Source organism: Myxocyprinus asiaticus, chromosome 20 (assembly GCF_019703515.2).
Source record: "Myxocyprinus asiaticus isolate MX2 ecotype Aquarium Trade chromosome 20, UBuf_Myxa_2, whole genome shotgun sequence".
Lineage (NCBI taxonomy): Eukaryota > Metazoa > Chordata > Actinopteri > Cypriniformes > Catostomidae > Myxocyprinus > Myxocyprinus asiaticus.
The window spans coordinates 31,140,894-31,160,850 of NC_059363.1; the positions used below are offsets into that span (position 1 = coordinate 31,140,894).

The window sequence follows — 19,957 nt, forward strand, 5'->3', positions numbered from 1 at the left end:
GCCTCATGCTTCTCTAAACTGTATTTTTCTTTTCTGTACCTAAAGTCCAGCAGTGGATCTTGCAAGAAAAGCAACGCCTTGCAGCCCACAGGGAGAAGGGAACACTGGAGTCAGGGGTTCAGACAGATCCCATTATTCCTATTCCAAATGGTTCAAGTCGGATGAATGTGGAGGAAGACAGTGCTGAAACTGTCCCACCATCACTCTTGATGGGTGACAGGAAAAGAGTGGTGCAGGAGGAGCTGCTTAAACACGCCTTGCTCAGAGCCAAAAACCATGTGCGACGAAAAAGATTACGTTACCAACTAGAGAAGATTGCAAGAAAGCGCCACCTGTTGGAGGCAAAGCGAGAACTGCAGAGGCTGGAAAATGAGCTTCTACAAGGGGGTGATGAAACCTCATCTCCAGAGCTGGGGTACACCTCAAAGTCCAGAGGTCCACTGACCTTGCGAAGACATTCCTTCTCTGCTGATCTTCTGTTCCAGTTGTACCCCGAGCACACTCCTACTTTCAGGTAAGTGTAAACTATGTAAATAACATTATTAAAGGGATAGTTCACCTGAAAATGAACATTATGTCATAATTTACTAACCTATATGGTGTTTCAAACCCATATGGCCTTCCCTCTGTGGAACACAAAAAGAGATGTTAGGCAGAATGTTAGAATATGTCCTCTTTGTGAACTATTCCTTTAAGGATTTTTTCCTCATTGATAAAACTGAAAAAGCATGTACTATATTACACAATTTATCTGTGAAACATCTAGATTTCTTCGGTAAATTCTTTAGTATCATGAGACTGAACAAAGGATTGTGACTGCAATTTAAGAGAATATAATTGAACCAAGTTTATTTTTATTTTCCCAAACAGCCAGTTCCTTAAAAGGAATAGATCTTCTGAGTTTACAGCATCTCTAGCTGGCTTGGCTTGCCCCACTAAATGGGTATCTGATGAATGTCTCCAAGATCAAAAGTTAAGAAGGCGTTCAAACACAATGCCCTCAAGATATGACCAAGGATCTTCAAATTGGGCTTCAAGTTTTTCAGAGAGCCTCAAAAGTTCTCTAAAAGAAGCAAGATTAGCTGGAGTGACTGAAACACAAGCTGTACTGTCAAAATCACTAGTCAAGAAAAACACAAGTGACCAAGACAAGCCTTGTCTGAATTCAAACACCAAAGCCACTAGAAAAGTATTACCATTAATAAAACAATTAAGCACACAGAGAGGTTCAGTAAAGGGAACAAAAAGTCTCTCTCAGGGTGGAAGCAAATGTTTGGAGACCATCCGCAAGGTTTTTTCCCACTCAGTTCGCCCAGGGATCAGGACTGCCTTGGCCAAGTTTTTCCACAAGCCACCATCAGGGTCCCATGGAGGCAGAGGTGCAAAATCTTTGCGCAACAGAAGTCAGTTTAATGAGGAATCAGGCAAAAACCAAACTGTGAAGAAACTGAGAAATTGCTCTATAAAAATGACAATGTCCTATGAAAGTTTGGAGCCGCTTAGCACACTGGTGTCTAAGCAGAGTCACTGGTATAATGCAGAAACTCAGAGTACCACCAAGCGAAGGACTGGAGTGCAAAAAGAAACTACCAGATGGGTTGAACAGAGCAGTGTAGAGGATCTCAATGGATCCTCAGATTGTGACAGTACCTTCTCATTGGATTCCCTTTCATGTGCTTATGCCACAGCTCGGGCTGAGCAGCTTCAGCTGGAGCAAGGTGATTCCTGCAAAACTGAGATTGAAGACTGTCAGATGTCTCAGGATTCTCTTGTTACGGAGAGCAGTGGAAAGCATGTTACTGCCAGACGAGTGCTGAAGCTTCAACATAATCCTAACCACCTAACCTTTGGTAAATTACCAGCCTCTTGTAGCTCTCACTCAATTAGGAATAAAGAGGAGATGAACATATCCAGAGAAGTACCTGCAGAGGTTTTCTGGAGCCTATATGGAAGTCCAAAGATGAAAAAGGAGAATGACAAATGTATGGCTAGAGAACCTCCACACATCTCGCATCTAGTGTCTGAATGTAGACCCGGTAGTGTTGCTAGCATCGGAGAGACAGAGAATATACTTGCTCTAACTGATGCTTGGTCATCCACTGATGCTGTAGACAGCCCCAGATTCAAACAAGATCTACACACAACAATAGAGAGCAGTAGCTGCCAAAGCTCTGCAAGTGTGGAACTCTCAGACAACATGAACATGTCAGAAGAGCTCACCACACCTCGTTCTGACTCCACTCGGAGTGCAAATGCAACACTTGAAGAACAAAATGACACATCGTTTGAGAACACCCTATTGTTAGAAAGCTATGAGAGTGATCCTAGTTTTGCCACGGTGCAAAAAAGTATTGAGATGTTGAAGGACTGTAAGGAGCTGACTACCAGTGCAGAACCATGCACAACTCACACAGTCTGTGATTATACAGACACCAATCCAGATGGAGTAGTATACACAAATAAACCAACCACTGAATCTGACCAACTGAAACCCACAGTGACTGAAGAACTGATGATCGACTCTTGTTCCAAAGATAGTGACATCTCCACAGACATGAGTACTTTGCAGTGCTTCCCAGTTAGCACTATTAGGAAAGATTCACATATTAAAGAGGAAAACCCATCATCTTACCCAGTGTACCCCGAGCATTCTTCTTTGAAGTCAAACTTAAATCTAGGAACTGGTTGTCAGGTATAAGCATGCCACAGTGCAGGAGATCCTGAAGTCAAAAGATCCAAAGATGGACAGGGATTAGTATGTGAAATTCATTGCAGGATGGAGCATCCCAGTATCAATGGAGAACAAATTATTGCAAACCATTACAATGGCAAATCCTTCAGTCAAGGCTATGAAGAAAATGATTGTTTCTTACCAAAACAGTACAATGAAAGTAATTGCTTAAAAGATACCAAAGATTATGCATTGACAGTCAAACAGTCAGAGAACTATGATGGAGAAGTAGATACTTTTGGTAGAGAAAATGGACAATTTAGTGTGCAGTTGGGGTATGAACTAATCATTGGAACATGTCAGAATAACAAAGATTATCAAGAAGATTTTATGGGAAATATAAAGCTTCCAAAGAAATTTGATGTAGAGGTTTCAGACACTGAATCAGCACTGTCAAATATGGATCTGAAACAATCTACATGTTCAATTATCAGTATAGAGTCAGTAACAAAGCCTTTGGAAAATTTGCTCACTGCTGACAAGATAGTAAACTCTAATCAAGATATGATTGAGAAGGAAATCATATGTGCAACATCAACCAGTGATACTCATAAGGCTTTAATCAGCAAAAATCATAGGTATATTTATAGAAATGATAGCAAAACATGTGACAGTGGTTTGACACTTACAAATCTTGCAAGCCTGAACTCTTCCATCCATTACAAAATTGAAAACATTAATGAGAACAGAAAAGAGGATAAAAATGATGCAGCACAGGTTATGGACAAAAAGACATTTAATAACAGATATTTTCAAATGAGTGACTCTGCAATTCATGATAAAATATCAGAGGTGGTGAAAGAACATTTTAAAATTTCTCTGATAGAAGACTGTGGAGGACATCACACCTCGGACACAAACAAACAAAACAGTTCTTCTATATGGAATGGTCTGAAGTCCGAGGCAAACAAACATAAATTTCAATATGAAAATATTCAGACAGAAAATCCTACAGGCGGCACTTCGGTGCACTTGGTGAACTGTGAGACACAAACCAATTCAAAACATTCTTTGACTATGAATGATCCGACAGACTTGAAAACCAAAGGAAAAGATGCACAAAGAATGGAAGGACCCTCCAAAGAGAGAAAAGTTGAACAAGTAGGTCCCAAATGTGGGAATAGCAGAGATAACATGCAGTCAGAGGTTTATTGTGCCATTGAATCACAGAGTACAGATCGGACAAATGTGAGTGAATCAGTGTTTTCTTGTGTAAAAGAAACTGCTATGGGTGTGAATACATCCAGTGAGAAAACACTTTTCTCTACCCAGCAGAGCAAAGATTATGTTGATGCTTCAAACACTGTTCAACAGACTTGGGTTATGGCTGGTAGCAGAGTAACAGTATTAAAACCACTGCTTCAGTGTACGTATGCACAAGTTACTCCATTGCTGGAGCAGACAAATGGGTTAGATAAAGTCCAGAAAGCTGACCTGACAAAAAGTAGGTTGGCTGCTACCAACCAAGGACACGAATTTAACAATAGACCGCTTATGCATGGGCATTTAGGACTCTCAAATGATACTTTGTGTTCACCAGGTCTAAACAAGATCTTCACTCTGTCCACTAAAAGCAACTTTCAGGTGTCACTACCCTCTGAAGCTACAGTGAAACATACTGCCTCAGGTGTTCACTCTGAAGGGAGTGACTGCAATACAAATGCACTTTATACATTTCAGCAAGTCATGGAAGAAAGTGCTGCAACATTAACTGCTTACTCAGAGGTACAAAATGAAAATACATATATATGCCCATATAACTCTACAATATCAAGCATGGAACATTGCCACTCAACAGTTGATGATGATGCTCCCGAAGCCCGACATTTAAGCAAGTTAGCGTTTTATGAATTTGGGTCAGGAAACCTTGGAAAACATCACAGTTGTGTGAGCCAAGATAAAACTGATGCCAAGCATGCCCTTGAAAAAACAACCACCGTTATTAGTAGTAGTCATGATACGGAACACAAATATCAGACTTCCAGCTTTGAAGATTTAAGAAAAGATGCCACTATTTCAGATGTAAGTCCAACACTACAGCTCCACAGTTCCTCACAGTCACAGAGACCTCAGACATGCATCGTGCTAAAAACCTGTGCTGCTGGAAAAATTTACAAGGAACCACAATCAGAGAATCAGTCAGTCATGGAGATGGCGACTAAATCTCGACATAAAGATGGTTGCATCAAAGCAACTCTGAACTGTAACAACCAACCCATCAGAAAGCAAGATCCACCTATGCCTCAAAAGCACCAGTCAACACATATGCAAAAAAGAGAGCCTGATAAATCTATAGTCAAACCCTCATCACCTGTTAAGGTGTATCACAAAACCCCTTCCAGTCTAAACACAGAGGAACATAGTAATAGCAGATGTAAATCTACAGACAACATTAAAGGAGAACATCCCACAGCAGTGGATGATACAAATCATGTTGATGACAATGTTAAAGATGATAGGCAGAGAGGAAAACAAAAGCGATGCAGAAGGGCCCATTTTACAGCACCTCCAAATTCGTCCATTGACTCAACACCTGATTTATCTTTTGATGAGATTACCACATCTAAAATTCATGTGTCTAGTAAGGCTTCTCGTACCAAACCTGGTTCACAGGCTTCTGGCAGACAAAGTGCTGTTGCTCATGACAGATACAGAAATCCTTCACTCCATGAACACAGCATATCAGCAATTATTCCAAGATCATTAGAAGTGCACGCATTAGAAAGACACACCCAGCAGCCAAACTCTGGTTTGCAACTCTCTGAGTTTGGAGTGACTATGGGTAGGGAAGCTGAGAATGAGACAATTGCATGTCAGGGAGAGCATGGTTCCACTGAAATAATACAAAAGACAGAGACGATTGCAACAAAGGCTGATAAAGACATGAATAATGATCCTTCCAAACCTATTTTAGGTGTTTATGTGGAAGACCAAGAACAACCAATCTTGCATACTAGAGATTCTGCAATGCATTTTGCCTCAAGCGATATTAACCCATTTCTTCATACAAGAACTGCTATGGAGTTGAATCAAGCAGTCCACAAATTCCAGGCCTTTGGAAGTGCTACCAATATAGCCGACCAACACACTCCACCCGATAGTTCAAACAAGAACATTACGAGGTGCAATAGTGTAGACAATGGCTTAAATATTCAAATCTCCCCTCTCAGTTCCCATTTGAGCACTTATGCAAATCATAAAGGGCTCTCTAGCACACTGAGTAGCGCTGAAGATTCAAGAGATCAAATTTCTTCAGAGCCTCTGCTGCAGGAAGGTTTTTATTCCTTTAGTAGTTCAAAGACGCAGACCCAATCAGCTTTCGGATGTGAGTCTTACAATGGTGCCTCAGTGGAGTTAAACCAAAGTTCAGGTCAAGTTGATGAAAAAGTACTGGTCTATTCCTCGGAGTATGAATCTCAGGAACATGGACATCCATGTCGAATCAAGTGTGATCATGGCACACAGACCACTGTTGTTGATAAGGACCTTAAAGGCAAGACCCGTCATAGAAGAAGCAGCACTCAGACGCCAATGTCCAAACGGGAGAATGGTGCACCAAACACATGGGCAAGTCTTCAGAACATGTCTGAACATCTCTTTGACTTTATATACAGCACATCTGATCTTCTGGGGAACATACAATGTATGCGAACAGGGGAAACACCACCAAAATATGAGCATCCTAAAAACTGTTTCAAATTTTCAACTGTGCATTCTGGCAGTAACCACAAGAAGGACTGTTATACGCAAACTTCTATGGACTTTGGGATCCAGACTGATAATTCTCTGGTGGCAAAGAGTGATATGGCCCATGAAGTCAATGTTATTGTTAAAGTGATTGGCTCAGATGTATCTGAACTAGATGGTGACACCAAGAACTTGAGAGAACAGGCCTTTGAAAGGATTAAAAGCATGCCTGATTTGCAGCACAAAGACTCAAAGGCAGCAGACAGTCAAAATTCTTGGTTAACTCCAAGGTTGGAAGCATTTGACATTAACACGGTTGACCATTCCTACAAGAAATCTTCATCCAGCTTCCTTGGAGCAAAAGACTCCCCACACTTAAAGAGAGAAGAGAATCAGCCTTATCAGAGCAATGTAGACCTACAGAATCGCTGTAATAAGCAAGTCATGCTCATGGACCGTGCATCTTCACCCATCCTTACTGTAAAGGCTGCAAGATACGCCCAACAAAGACAAGCAAAAACTTCCCAGCGTTTAACAAATCATGAGTCAACTGAGGGCCAAAATCGCACTTTTTGCAAAATGCAATTTAAAAGTCATAAAATGTCTAATCATGAGAATAAGGTTGTACATCAGGAGAATCTTGGTATCCTTCACACACAAAGTACTAAAATATACAATGGAAAGTCGGTGTCATCTATGACCCTTGAAAACCAGAGTGACCTTAAATGTCCAAATCTAAATAGATCTGATGAGTGCTCAATAAATAGCTTGTCTTCAAGCACCAAATGTATGCAAAATAAGAGAAAGGAGCACTCTTCTGTAGTTAAGGACAGTGTAATAATTAATTCCACTATGAACTTTTCCCCACTACAAAGACCAAGCAGTACCATTAGTGCCCAAACTTCCCCATCATCCTTGGATAAAGTCATGCAGTCTCAATGGGAAAGTCCAGACAGATGCCATTTGTCAACTCTTAACAATCAATTGAGTCACAGTAGCACTATGCTAAAGAAAAATCACAGATCATCTGAGCATATACTAAAGAACTGGCAACATTTGTATCAAAGTACTCAGGAAGATGATGCAATATTTCTGGTTCCAAGTGAGTGCAACACCGATGTTCTAGTCGGCATCAATCCTCTAACAGAGACCAGCCTGCTCAAAGAACATCAGTGGATTCCTGATGATCTGCCTATACACAACAAATTTACAATCTGGTCGGGCATTAACCAGCAGCCACCATCAACTCTCAGTAAAATAAACAGACCATTCGTACAGTACTACTTAGGGCTCAGTCCCAGTTACCTTCAGCCAGTGGAGTCCCAAAGCCCTAAATCTGTCTATAGACCAGAACTGTTAGAGGAGACTAATAGGAGAACAAGAGAAATTGAGAGGCTGAGGAAAGAGCGCGAGCAGGTTTTGTCATCTCTACGTCTGGATCTGAGCCCTCATCAGCTGACTGTTGAACTCACCGAGGCCAGGCTGCACTATGGTCAAGGGGAAACAGACACTTTGCTTAAAATGCTCAAGTCTGATTCCAAAGAAGAACCTTCAGCCTGTACCAAACAAGAGCTCCTTGACAGGTCTGTATTAAGTTTACAGCACCCCCTTTTAAAGGTGCTGTAAGCGATTTGTTTAATTGGAATGACACACAAGACATTTCCCTATTACCTGACAAATATTACTAAGTTAGTTGTTCTGAAATATCAAAAAGTGTCAAATGTGGCTTCGGGCCACGGTTTGTTTAGCCAGTCAGAAGTCTTTGATTTAACTTTCTGCCTCCCAATCATTTTCCATGTTATATGGGCCACCCATATATGGGAAGCAGGAAGCTGAGTGTTGTTGTTGCAATTCTCTCATTATTTACTTACCCTTATGCCATCTTATACTTGTACGACTTTTTTTCTTTTAGGCACAGGAGGAGCATTGAGAGTTTAAGAAGAGAAAGAGATGCCCATCTTCAAGCGTGCCACCGGGCTCGGAGCCTCAGTCCCAGTAAGCACCGAATACCTATAAATCATGAGAAGGAGCAATCTCAAAGAATTTCTGACCTACCATGCAGGCGCAGGGAATATCTGCAACAACTCCGCCAAGAGGTAGTTGAAACCAGCAGGTAATTTAGAAATACACAAAACTAATTGGTAAAACTAATTAAAAGTTTTACTTCTGTATACTCAACCAAATGTTTTTCCCCAGAGTTCCCGATCCACCAAGGCAGGAGGATCAGTGTCCATCTGATATTGAGCTTCTATTGCGTGACTACAGCCGAGCCCATAAGGAGGCCAGAGCAGAGATTGCACGTGCACGAGACAGACTTCGTGAGAGGATAGAACAGGAGAAGAGACGGATTCAGCAGCAAGCTCTCTCGCAGGCAATGAAGGTCAGTGCTACAGAGAAACCATCTTATTTGTTTCTTTGCAAGAAGCATTGAACCTCAATGCCCTTTGCTTGCTTTGAAATATTTTAATTTGTTCTTTTTCTCTCTTTCCCCTTGTTTTACATAGGATGACCTGCGATTGCGCACACGCATTAGTAACAGTACATTATGCACTGGTTCAAACCTGACTCTTTCCTCAGGACCTACATCAGGCTACAACAGCAGCAATTCTGCTTTACTACAAGACAATACCTCACCAATAATACAGGTGAGGCACAGCACCAAAAATGTTCTTCCATGTTATTTCAATTTTAAGGGATAGTTCTCGCAAATAAGAAGATTCTGTCATCATTTATTCACTGTCATAGTTTTAGCAAATCCAAATGACTTTCTTTCTTTTGTGGAACACAAAATGAGATGTTGGGGAGAATGACCTTTCACTTTCAGAGTATGGAAAAAGATGCAATGAAAGTGAATTATGACTTATAGTAACATACTAACTGCCTAACATCTCCTTTTGTGTTCCACGGAAGAAAGTAAGTCATATGGGTTTGGAACAATATGAGGGTAAATGATGACAGATTTTATTTTTTCCAGTTAACTATCCCTTTAAATGCAATTTTTTCAATGTTTTCACCTCTTCTTTTTGTCCTAACCCTTTTAGGTAAATGGAGTCTCAGGATTCCAAGTCAGAACTCGACCTCCCGTGATTCGCTTACAGACTTTGAAACCCCAGCGTAGATGGCTGTCAGTCCAGGGTGAGCTGTAACTCTTTAAAGCTGAAAACCCAAGGGCTATGCATCGAAGCCACTTTATTAAAGGCATTGTTCAACCAAATATGAAAACCTACTTCATTAATCTGGACCACTTTTGTCTTTAGATGTCAGTCTGGAGACGTCTGTCACTGGATATGAGCCTGAATCCCACTCCATCATCTCCCTGTGCTCGACAACGCACTCTCTCTTTTGGCTCTCCCTCATCTATATCAACTTCATATCAGGATATTGCGGACTGTACTCTTGCCAGTGCTATTTCAGAGGTATGATACTTTGCAACTTAAAATATACTAGAGCATGTAAATGTGAAATGCTAAACGGACCTGCTTAACTGATGTGACTGATGTGACTGATGTGCTTCAGGTATATTTGGCCTCTGGAGGGGATGTGAAGAATCTACTGGCAGGGAAAGCAAGCGCTGGCTGGAGGTAAAGTAATATGTATACTGCTTTTTATACTAGCGCTTTTTGTGTGCATCCAAGTTTCTTTGACGTCAAGAGTTCAGTTCGGAGGTGGTATCGAACTTGGGTTTGGACCAAGCGTTCAAACCAGCTGGGAAAACAGCTTTAAGGCCTTGGTATACTCATGGAGACTTTCTTCTTCGCTCAGAGCCAAAAAGAAGTTTGAAACAGCTTAGCAACGCTAAACTGTTTGCGAATATTCAGACACGGGCCACACCGCTGGGGGCAGCCGTTTAGAGGAACGTTTAAATATGAGGATGCACAAGACTACAAGTGAAACCTTAACTAATGTGACATTAAAAAATGTGTTATACATAACTTCATGCCTCATTCTATGAGTAGAATTCACATGTGATCAGTAAAAGAAGCTGTTTTAACCTCTTTGATTTCGTATGAAGTATACCGGGGCCTTTAGTTGGAGTTCTGTTCTCATCTGTCATTCCTGACCAGGCACCAAGGTGTGGAGAGACACATTCAGGTCTTTCACAAGGCCTCATCCAAGCCCACGGCTCATGGGTTTCTAGGTGCAGTGGAGCTGGAGAGACCTCTGGCCAGTCTGTGGTGTACGGTTCGAGATCACTCAAAGACTCATCTCTACCACGAATCTGTCAGATCTGCCTGGACACGACCACTGGATGAAAAAACACAACTAGGTAGGGCACAGAAAGGTAATGCGTATAACTTTTCCAGTTTTCTCGAGAACTGCAACGCTTCAAGAACACCATTTACATTAAATGTAAAAATGTACACCATTAGCTTCAAATGCTGACAAAACCAGCATAAACTTTACTGATTGTATTGCTTTGTGTCCATTTCTTTCTCACTTTCTTTGCAGTCTACCTGTTAACAGAGACGTCCAACTGCCAGCTTAAACAGCCTCGGGACTTCTGCTGCCTCAGCACAGAATCGAAACAGGTATTTTGTGTACTCACCTTATCTGTGACTGGCTTTAACCCTTAAATGCATACTTTGGGTCTTTTAGAGACCTGGGACCTCATTCCACCCCCTGTACCTTATCTATTTTTTGGAGTTGTGCCCACACCTCTATTTAGTATTCCTCAATCTATCTGTTATAAATAATAAAAAAAAAAAAAATAAAAAAAAAAAAAAGCCAAAATTGCACACAAAAAAAAAATACATAAATAAAATAAAATGTGTGTGTGTGTGTGTGTGTGTGTGTGTGTGTGTGTGTGTATATATATATATATATATATATATATATATATATATATATATATATATATATATATATATATATATATATATATATATTTTTTTTTTTTTTTTTTTTTTATAATTATTTAAGTACCAAAAGTGTGTAGGATCTTTAGAGACCCGAGGTATGTAAGTGTGTTTTTTTTTCACACTTCCATACATTATATTTTTAGGATTATTTCATATCTATTTAAGTTTACTATCACATGATATCTATTTCTTTGTTTATTACAAGAGAAATAAGTACTATATTCATACAAATAAAAACTATATCACGTTGACAATCTGTGCAACAATGAATGATCAACAATGGTGAATTATCAGTATCCCATATGCATGTACACATACATATTATACATGTTATTTCTTACTCAAGGTGGCACTGATGTTTCAGTGATTGACTTTATTTACATTTGACTTTGTTAACTGAGGTAGAAACAACATTGACGTAAACTATAGCACGTGTAACACATGAACAGTATGATATGACCATTTGGGTGTACTACTGAAATAATGTAAGTTATGCATCTATTTAGACTCAATTAGTGCCTGAGAAATACATATGTGTAACTTGTGTGTAGATTATGTGTAGCTCAATATGTGTTTGACAGCCAGTTGCATCTCATGAAATTTCAGTGTGGAAATAATGAATCCTGTACAAGATTTGTCCTGATTTGTTGCATTATCTCTTTGATTTATGAAAATAAAACATCAAAATATATCAAAATATATTTTATTTTATTATTTTCTAATTGTCTTGAAAATATTTTGAAAATGTTACACTATCTGGGCATTTTGTACATTCATTTTTTATAGAAATAAGTGCCAGGTCTCTAAAGACCCGAATATGTACGAGTGTTTGGGAAAATTACCATGGGTTAAAAAAAAAAATCCTTACCTGTTTGCAGCTCCTTATCGACCAGTGGTGTGACACTCATTTTTTGTTGCCCAAATCTATTATAGAAATGGGTCACCCAAAAATGAAAATTCTGTCATAATTTACTCACCCTCATGTCACTCCTGACCTGTAAGTCTTTATTTCTTTGCGGAACACAGAAGGATATATTTTAGAGTGTCATGATCTCTGTTTTCCATAATGGCAGTTGATGATGACTCACTTTAAAGCTTAAAAAAAGGACCCAAAAGTATCATAAAAGTAGTCCATGCAACTTGTGCGTCATATTCCAAGTCTTCTGAAGACATACGATAGGTTTTGGTGAGAAACAAACCGAGTTTATATATATATATATATGTGTAGAAAAGATTTACTTCCACCTTTGTGCGTTCATGAGCCCTCAATAAACAAGCTTCTCTCATACACTTCTATGATGAACATGTTTTCAATTTCTTAATTAAAATCTTTTTGATTTTGTTTTTTTTACGTCTACTTTTTATTTGGCTTCACATGTCATTGTAGTCAAATATTTGTAGAAAATGGTATAAACATTTGTTTTTATTTTTTAGAAAAGTATGATGCCAGCATGAATACTAAGATTACATTCTAAGAACTTGGCACGTGTTGTAAACTAGTTTTTTAAAAGATTTCTCTTTTTTTTTTTAACATCCTTATTTGTCATTTGACCATTATGCGTTTAATCCATTTGCTTCTATTTTTATTTGAATCAAATCATAACTATCATGTGCCTTTTCACCTCTCAGACATTAGCTGCTCTTTTGATATCACGTTTAATCCATCTTTCTTTAGGGTGATATGTGGGTGTTGGCCATGCAGTCTGTGTTTGAGGAGACACTTCCACGCCCCACTGTGAATACTGTTCATGGTGAGATGCTCCCCAGCGCATGGATCCTTCAACCCAGCCAGCGTAACGGTCGAGAGGTTGTCACAGTCATCTACTTGCTACAAGTGAGCTTGTTTCCCCTTATATCCTTCCCATTATCATTGAGTATCTCTGCATTTTCATTATAGTGATAATGCTCATAGTTTGGGTAACACTTTTGGTAGTATAGTATATGTTAACATTAAAGGGACAGTTACCCAAAAAATAAAATTCTCTCATCATTTATTCTTCCTCATGCCATCCCAGATGTGTATGACTTTCTTCTGCAGAACACAAACAAAGATATTTAGAAGAATATCTCAGCTCTGTAGGTCCATTCAATAAACATCTACATTTAATCCATAAAACTCCAGTGGTTTAATCCATGTCTTCTGAAGCGATTTAATCAGTTTTGGGTGAGAACAGACCAAAATGTAACTAATTTTTCACTATAAATCTTGACATCAGCAGTCTCCTTGGCGATTATGATTTCAAGCTTGATTACGCTTCCTAGCACCATCTAGTGCTTTGCGTTTGCGACAAGCACTAGGAAGTGTAATCGAGCTAGAAATCATGATTGTGCCTAGAGACTGAAATGGCAAGCTGTACAGTGAAAAAAATAGTTATATTTTGGCCTGTTCTCACCCAAGACCAACTGGATAAATGATGGGTTTATGATGAGAATTTAGATTTCTGGATTAACTATTCCTTTAATGCAGTCGTTAACATAAACTATCTGTGAACTATACTTTTACAGCTTTTATGAATCTTGATTTAAAATATATTTCTACTAATCTTCTGTATACGTTAACATGAGTGCATTATAAAGTAACATGAACAGCCAACGAACACTAGTACATTTATAAATTAACATTAAACAAGATTAATAAATTCTGTAAAAAATATTTTTCATTGTTAGCTCATGATACTTAATGCATTACAACTAATGTAAAAACAGCTCATTTTAAAGGGTTAATTCACCCAAAAATTGAAATTCTCTCATCATTTATTCTCCCTCATGCCATCCCAGATGTGTATGAATTTCTTTCTTCTGCTGATCACAAATGAAGATTTTTAAAAGAATATTTCAGCTCTGTAGGTCCATTCAATGCAAGTGAATGGGTGCCAAAGATTTTAAGTTCCAAAATCCACATAAGGGCAAAATAAAAGTACTCCAGACGACTCTGGTGGTTAAATCCATGTCTTCTGAAGCGATATGTTAGGTGTGGGTGAGAAACAGATCAATATTTAATTCCTTTTTTACTTTAAATTCTCCTCCCTGCTCAGTCAATCTCCACTTCACTTTCAGATTCTCCTTCTTCTGTTTTTGGTGATTCACATCCTTCATGCATATTGCCCCCTTCGGGGCAGGGAGTAGAATTTATGATACAAAAGCACTTAAATATTGATCTGTTTCTCACACACACCTACCTTATTGCTTCTGAAGATATAGATTTAACCACTGGAGTCTTATAGATTACTTTTATGCTCCCTTTATGTGAATTTTGGAGCTTCAAAATTTTGGCAACCATTCACTTACATTGTATGGACCTACAGTGCTGAGATATTCTTCTAAAAATCTTAATTTGTGTTCTGCAGAAGAAAGAAAGTCATACACATCTGGGATGGCATGAGGGGGAGTAAATCATGAGAGAATTTTTGGGTGAACTATCCGTTTAAAAAGTTACAAAATTGTTTGAAGGGTAAATATATGCAACATTAACAATAGCTACTGTATATTGTGTGTGTATCTCCCCCTGTAGGTGGATTTGGGAACTCCATCTTTAGCTCCTAGACTGTTGAATACAGTGTCTAGGAAGCAAGCAGCTGTCATAGCCGACCTCGATTCTTTCTTCTCTTTGTGACAAATCAGGTTATACATGTAGCAACAAGCACTTACACTAAAACCCTGAAGGTTTTTGCTAAGATTTGCACCTCACTTTCTTGCTCTAGTCTTGACTTAATTATTTTTTCATTAGCACTGATGGTATGATTATATTGTGTAGCAAATTATCTTTTGTAAACTTTTGTAAAAAAAAAAAAAAATTCATTTTGTTGTGAGGTAACTGTTTGGGGTGCCCTCCTTGTGCCAAAGTATTGATTGTTGTAAGAAGGTTATAAGACTTTGATTGTTCAAAGTAAAATACCAAAGCTATTTTCCATTTATGGATATAAATGGGTTTCCATGTATGTATATAATTATCACTTGATTATACTATGCATAGCTCTGCTTGTCTTAAGAAGGAATATTCATACTGTATTACAGTATTCCTTTAATGCATAGCATTGCCTTAAGCTACTTTCAAAAATTACTAGTATATTAAACTTGAACTTGACATCAGCTGTAGAGAATACTGTAATATGCAGTACAGTGCTTCCATACACAGTACATGTCCAATTCCTTTTTTCTTTTTTGGTGAAGTGTTGGATAGTAGCATTATCAGCTATATTTTGTGCATTTTGACAAGTTCTATATTAAGTAAAATGGGACAGATTAACTGTCATAAATCGGTTATTGATGCAATGCTATGTTGACATTGATACTTTCAGTATTTTAATTTTAATTTTTGAAAAAAAATGTGTAAGCAATATATTTTCGCAAGTTTTTATGTTCAATGAAAATGCAAACAAAAGTTATACATATGATATATGTAACATTATTACACTTTCCATAGTGGCTTCAACCATATTTGTAGATTATAAACATGCATCTGGATTTGCATGAGAGCCTTTATGTTTTGACGAGCCTTTGATAAAACACTGTAGAAATGGTTTTATTTGTCTCAGAGAGCTGAAGGATTTTGTTGCCACTGAAACAAACATAAGTAGGCAGAATAATGAAGGATTTTTCTTTCTTTTTTAAAAAATACTGTAAATGTCTCCTATAATGTTAATCTGTCATATCAAAATGTCAAATAATTTATCATTTGATTTTTTTATGTTGTAAACTGTTGTCTTCTTTTGGACTATATTTTATGTCTGTTTGGAAGAGCTTCCAAAACATTAATGACTTTTAATTTATGGACCAGAACATATTTTTATTAAACACTTTTGACATTTTTAATATAAACTTATTGTTGTCAATCTTTATTAAGCCTTGCATTTAGAAATAAGAAGGCATACCAGTCAAATGAAAAGGGGAGGAGCTGCAATTACAGGGGACATTGTAAATTTGGAACAGATTTAAGCAATGTTAGCAAGAGTGCTGTTGTTCCGTATACAACAGCACAACTGTGAGTGTGATATTGTTTTTATACAACAGTTCAGCAAACAAAAAACAAAAACAAAAAAAAAATATTTAATTATGTGCGGTTTGTGCATTTCTCCACTGCCATAACATAACTTTTAACTCTCCAGAAACGGTTCTTGAATGAATCAGTGAATGAAATCGAAATGAACGATGAATCAAAATCTCGACCACTATGTGGAAAGCCATGAACACAGAGAAGCGGAGTGATACAAAAAGTGAAACGACCCAGTGCTGTTGGAAAACCGCTCATTCAATCAGATTTAAGGATGGGAACTAAAGCTTGGGTATACTTAATTTTTCCGCTTTCTGGGTCATCTCACAAAGGGTTAAGTGCTCAGCCTTTCAAAGTATACTCTTGAACGTGAGCGAATACAAAACACGTTCAACGCAAACAAACTAAGACTGCATTGTGATACTCTTTTAGTACAGTCAACAGCAGGCGCATGCACCGCCGATGTGCACAGATGACGAAAAATCTCATCATCAGTACAGTCTGCGAGGACTGTCCGCGTGCTGTCCAGATTTTCTCGACACGTGGACAGTCCTCACAGACTGTACTGATGACGAAATTTGTGTCACACATACTGTGCGGGTTCTGATCAGCAACGTGGTCAGCTGAAGTTTACTTTAGCATTAACTGTTGCATCCACCTTTTTCCTAAACGCGGAGTATTCCACGATTTATAACGGAAGCCTGTTTTCGTTTTCCGGTCTCCAGTGTTTTCACTCACATCGCTATAGGCTATGTTTTTAGCAGATAATGTGATGTCGAGATGATTAAATATGTTAATAAAAAATATATAAAAATCCCAAACATGTGGCTTTACTTTGTACCGTACAGAGTTGCGATGGCCGTCTTCTGACAGTGCCTCACCTGTCAAAGTTTACAGAAATGGGGTAGATGACTTGAAGCGATGGCCTGGGGTAAGTTACAAAGCCCTATAAGATCTCTGGTTAGTTACGTTGTTCATTAACTACTTTGAGTTGTTATGAAAGCCGAATTGCACAAGTTGAGCCTAATCACATTTCTACTACAACTAATATGTAAAATAGTTGTTGTTCTCCATCTGGCTCGCTCATTTCGGTAGTTTTTACATTGCTTCTTATGGAGACCGGAACCAGTGGCGCCACCCAGTGGTTGGTCAGGAAAACGGTTGATAAAAATGGTTATAACTTAAATCAGATGTATTGTAGCAAGCATGATTTCAATAAATAAATAAATGTGTTCCTGTTTGATGTTTAAAACTTTTATATTTTTGGAACATGAAAAACAAAGACAAAGTCCAACACTGAAAAAAGGCTCCTTTTAAAAAGAGGCGCTTCACTTTAGTACGCACAACTGAGGAAAATAGGTCTAATTGTATGGGATGAAAATCCTGTCAAAAGTACTGCGGTCATGGATCCAAAAATAATAAGCGTGAATCAAAAAATAAGTGCAGATAAAGAAATAATAAGCACAAAAATATATAAAAAGCGCAGATCAAAATAATTGGCGCAGAACAAAAAATAACAAGCATGAATCAAAAATATATAAACACATGCTGCAAAAAAAAAAAAAGAAACATTAAAGCAAAGTCATCAGAATTGCAAACAAAATCATGTTTTCCTTGCTTATATTACTGTTTTTCATGCTTTCTGATAATTTCACTCATATTTTCATTATTTTGTATGATTACGCTGTATTTTTCTTTGCTATTGTTTCCAAGTTCTGCGCTTGTGAGTAGAGTTTCATGTAAATCAGGGGGTGTTTTGCGTCCCTATTGGTCCACTAGTTCTTGATCAACAGCTCCTCCTCTAGCCAATCATTTGAAGAGGGGAGGTGACCTCACTCCAATGCAACTCCGACGGCTGCTGCTTAATATTATATTATTTGTGGTTGATAGATACGCTACTTGTGTCTGTTTTGAGTATTTTCTGCCAGCTCTAGGAAACAATGTGTTGTCTGAGTAGGCCATTATTATAGTCCGTTAACACATATATCGAGTCAGCTGAATTTAGTTAGCAGAGTCTTTATACATTATTTAAGACTTCCTTGTTTGTAGGTTATTGGCTACATATCTAAAAAAATAAATAAAACAAGACTGGATTGGTGTGGATGTTTGATGCATGTTTTTACTAGCTGTACCAATGAAGTCACGAGTTCAGAACCCAACTTGATCCGCTTTTCCATGTTGCTGAATGTACCGTTATGTACTGATCCTATGCTGGCATCGTTGGCACGGCTACATGTAGTTTCTTTTTCCACGATACTGCAGCGAAATCAGAAACAAGTGACTAAGTGTCCCCACGTCAGTAAATAATGCAGTAAAGTTGGCTTGACATTGGACGTTCTTGATTCACAAATAGTCACAAATTTAGGGACCGTCTCTAAAGATACAGCAACACTGGAGCATACATATGCAAAACTTTTACAAACATTTCCATAACATAGAGTATACAACTTCAGTAACATTTGAAGCAAATGATTTACAGGCATACAACCAACTCCAAAGTGTGCATGTAGGTGTCAGCAATAATGCACACCTTTTAGATTTTAGATATAATAAAAAAATAAAAATAAAAATGTATGTAAGCATTTCTATATTCATCAGTATTGTAATAGGCCTTGGTCTCGGGATCTGGATTTTATTTTGTGGAAAAGCGGATCAAGTTGGTTTCTGAACTCACGACTACATTGGTACAGCTAGTAAAAACATGCATCAAAAATCCACACCAACCCAGCCTTTTTTTCTTTTTTTTTTTTTAACTTTTTTAAATATGCAGCCAATAAGCTACAAACAAGGAAGTCTTAAATAATGCCTAAACTAAAGACTCTGCTAACTAAATTCAGCTGACTCGATATATGTGTTAACGGACTATGATAATGGCCTACTCGGACAACACATTGTTTCCTAGAGCTGGCAGAAAATACTCAAAACAGGCACAAGCAGCGTATCTATCAACCACAAATAATATAATATTGAGCAGTAGTGATGGGTCGTTCATGAATGATTCGTTCATTTTGAACGAATCTTTTATGTGATTCAGACGAATGAGTAGTCTCAGAGAGTGATTCGTTCATTTTGTGTTGGCTGCGCATGTGCACTGCGCAACCTCCGTTCGTGTTACATGAAAACCGCATAGGCGCTGTACAGGAAACAGAAATGATTAGTTCACCTCTCGAGTCTTCTGGTCCGAGTCGTTCGTTCTTTTGACAATTGACAGCCGTATACGCTATGCACATACGGCTGTCACGTGACAAAAAACGAACGACTCGGACAAGAAGATTCCAGAGGTGAACTAATCATTGCTGTTTCTCATAATTTGTCCTTGACTGCATTATCTTTTTTGGGGGGGGGGGGGGTTTATATGGCTATTGAAAATGTAACATTTTAATTTAATTCTGCTCAAATGAACGAAATGACTTGAATAAAGATTTGTTCATTTTGCTGAACGAGACTCAAAAATTAAAGTCAGTAAAATTATCCGATCTTCCCATCACTATTAAGCAGCAGCCGTCGGAGTTGCATTGGAGTGAGGTCACCTCCCCTCTTCGAATGATTGGCTAGAGGAGGAGCTGTTGATCAAGAACTAATGGACCAATAGGGATGCAAAACGCCCCCTGATTTACATGAAACTCTACTCACAAGTGCAGAACTTGGAAACAAAAGCAAAGAAAAATACAGCGTAATCATACAATATAT

At 38.2% G+C, this 19,957-nt stretch overlaps 2 protein-coding genes across 2 annotated transcripts in view; both read left to right on the forward strand.

Annotated features, from left to right (window-relative positions):
- LOC127411099 (stAR-related lipid transfer protein 9-like) overlaps positions 1-2,840 on the forward strand; it is a 51,218-nt gene extending 48,378 nt beyond the window's left edge. The window contains exons 21-22 of the mRNA XM_051646465.1: positions 46-514; positions 871-2,840. Of these exons, the coding sequence (XP_051502425.1) occupies positions 46-514; positions 871-2,698 (2,297 nt within the window). The 3' untranslated portion in view covers positions 2,699-2,840. The remainder of the gene's footprint in view (positions 1-45; positions 515-870) is intronic.
- Positions 2,841-2,981: 141 nt separating this feature from the next.
- Positions 2,982-13,009, forward strand: LOC127411294 (uncharacterized). Its single transcript, XM_051646768.1, has 10 exons — positions 2,982-8,001; positions 8,331-8,531; positions 8,615-8,798; positions 8,923-9,063; positions 9,460-9,553; positions 9,676-9,834; positions 9,935-9,999; positions 10,483-10,685; positions 10,868-10,947; positions 12,953-13,009. Exons 1-8 carry the CDS (start codon positions 3,062-3,064, stop codon positions 10,669-10,671), a joined length of 5,973 nt encoding a protein of 1,990 aa, XP_051502728.1. The 5' UTR covers positions 2,982-3,061; the 3' UTR covers positions 10,672-10,685; positions 10,868-10,947; positions 12,953-13,009.
- The last annotated feature ends 6,948 nt before the right edge of the window (positions 13,010-19,957 follow it).

Excerpts from the sequence above, each read along its gene's own strand:
- LOC127411294 (XM_051646768.1), top strand. The coding sequence starts at position 3,062 with ATGGGAAATATAAAGCTTCCAAAGAAATTTGATGTAGAGGTTTCAGAC. Across the intron at positions 8,002-8,330 it reads AAACAAGAGCTCCTTGACAG|GCACAGGAGGAGCATTGAGA; the intron begins GTCTGTATTAAG and ends TTTTTCTTTTAG. Across the intron at positions 8,799-8,922 it reads CTCTCTCGCAGGCAATGAAG|GATGACCTGCGATTGCGCAC; the intron begins GTCAGTGCTACA and ends TGTTTTACATAG.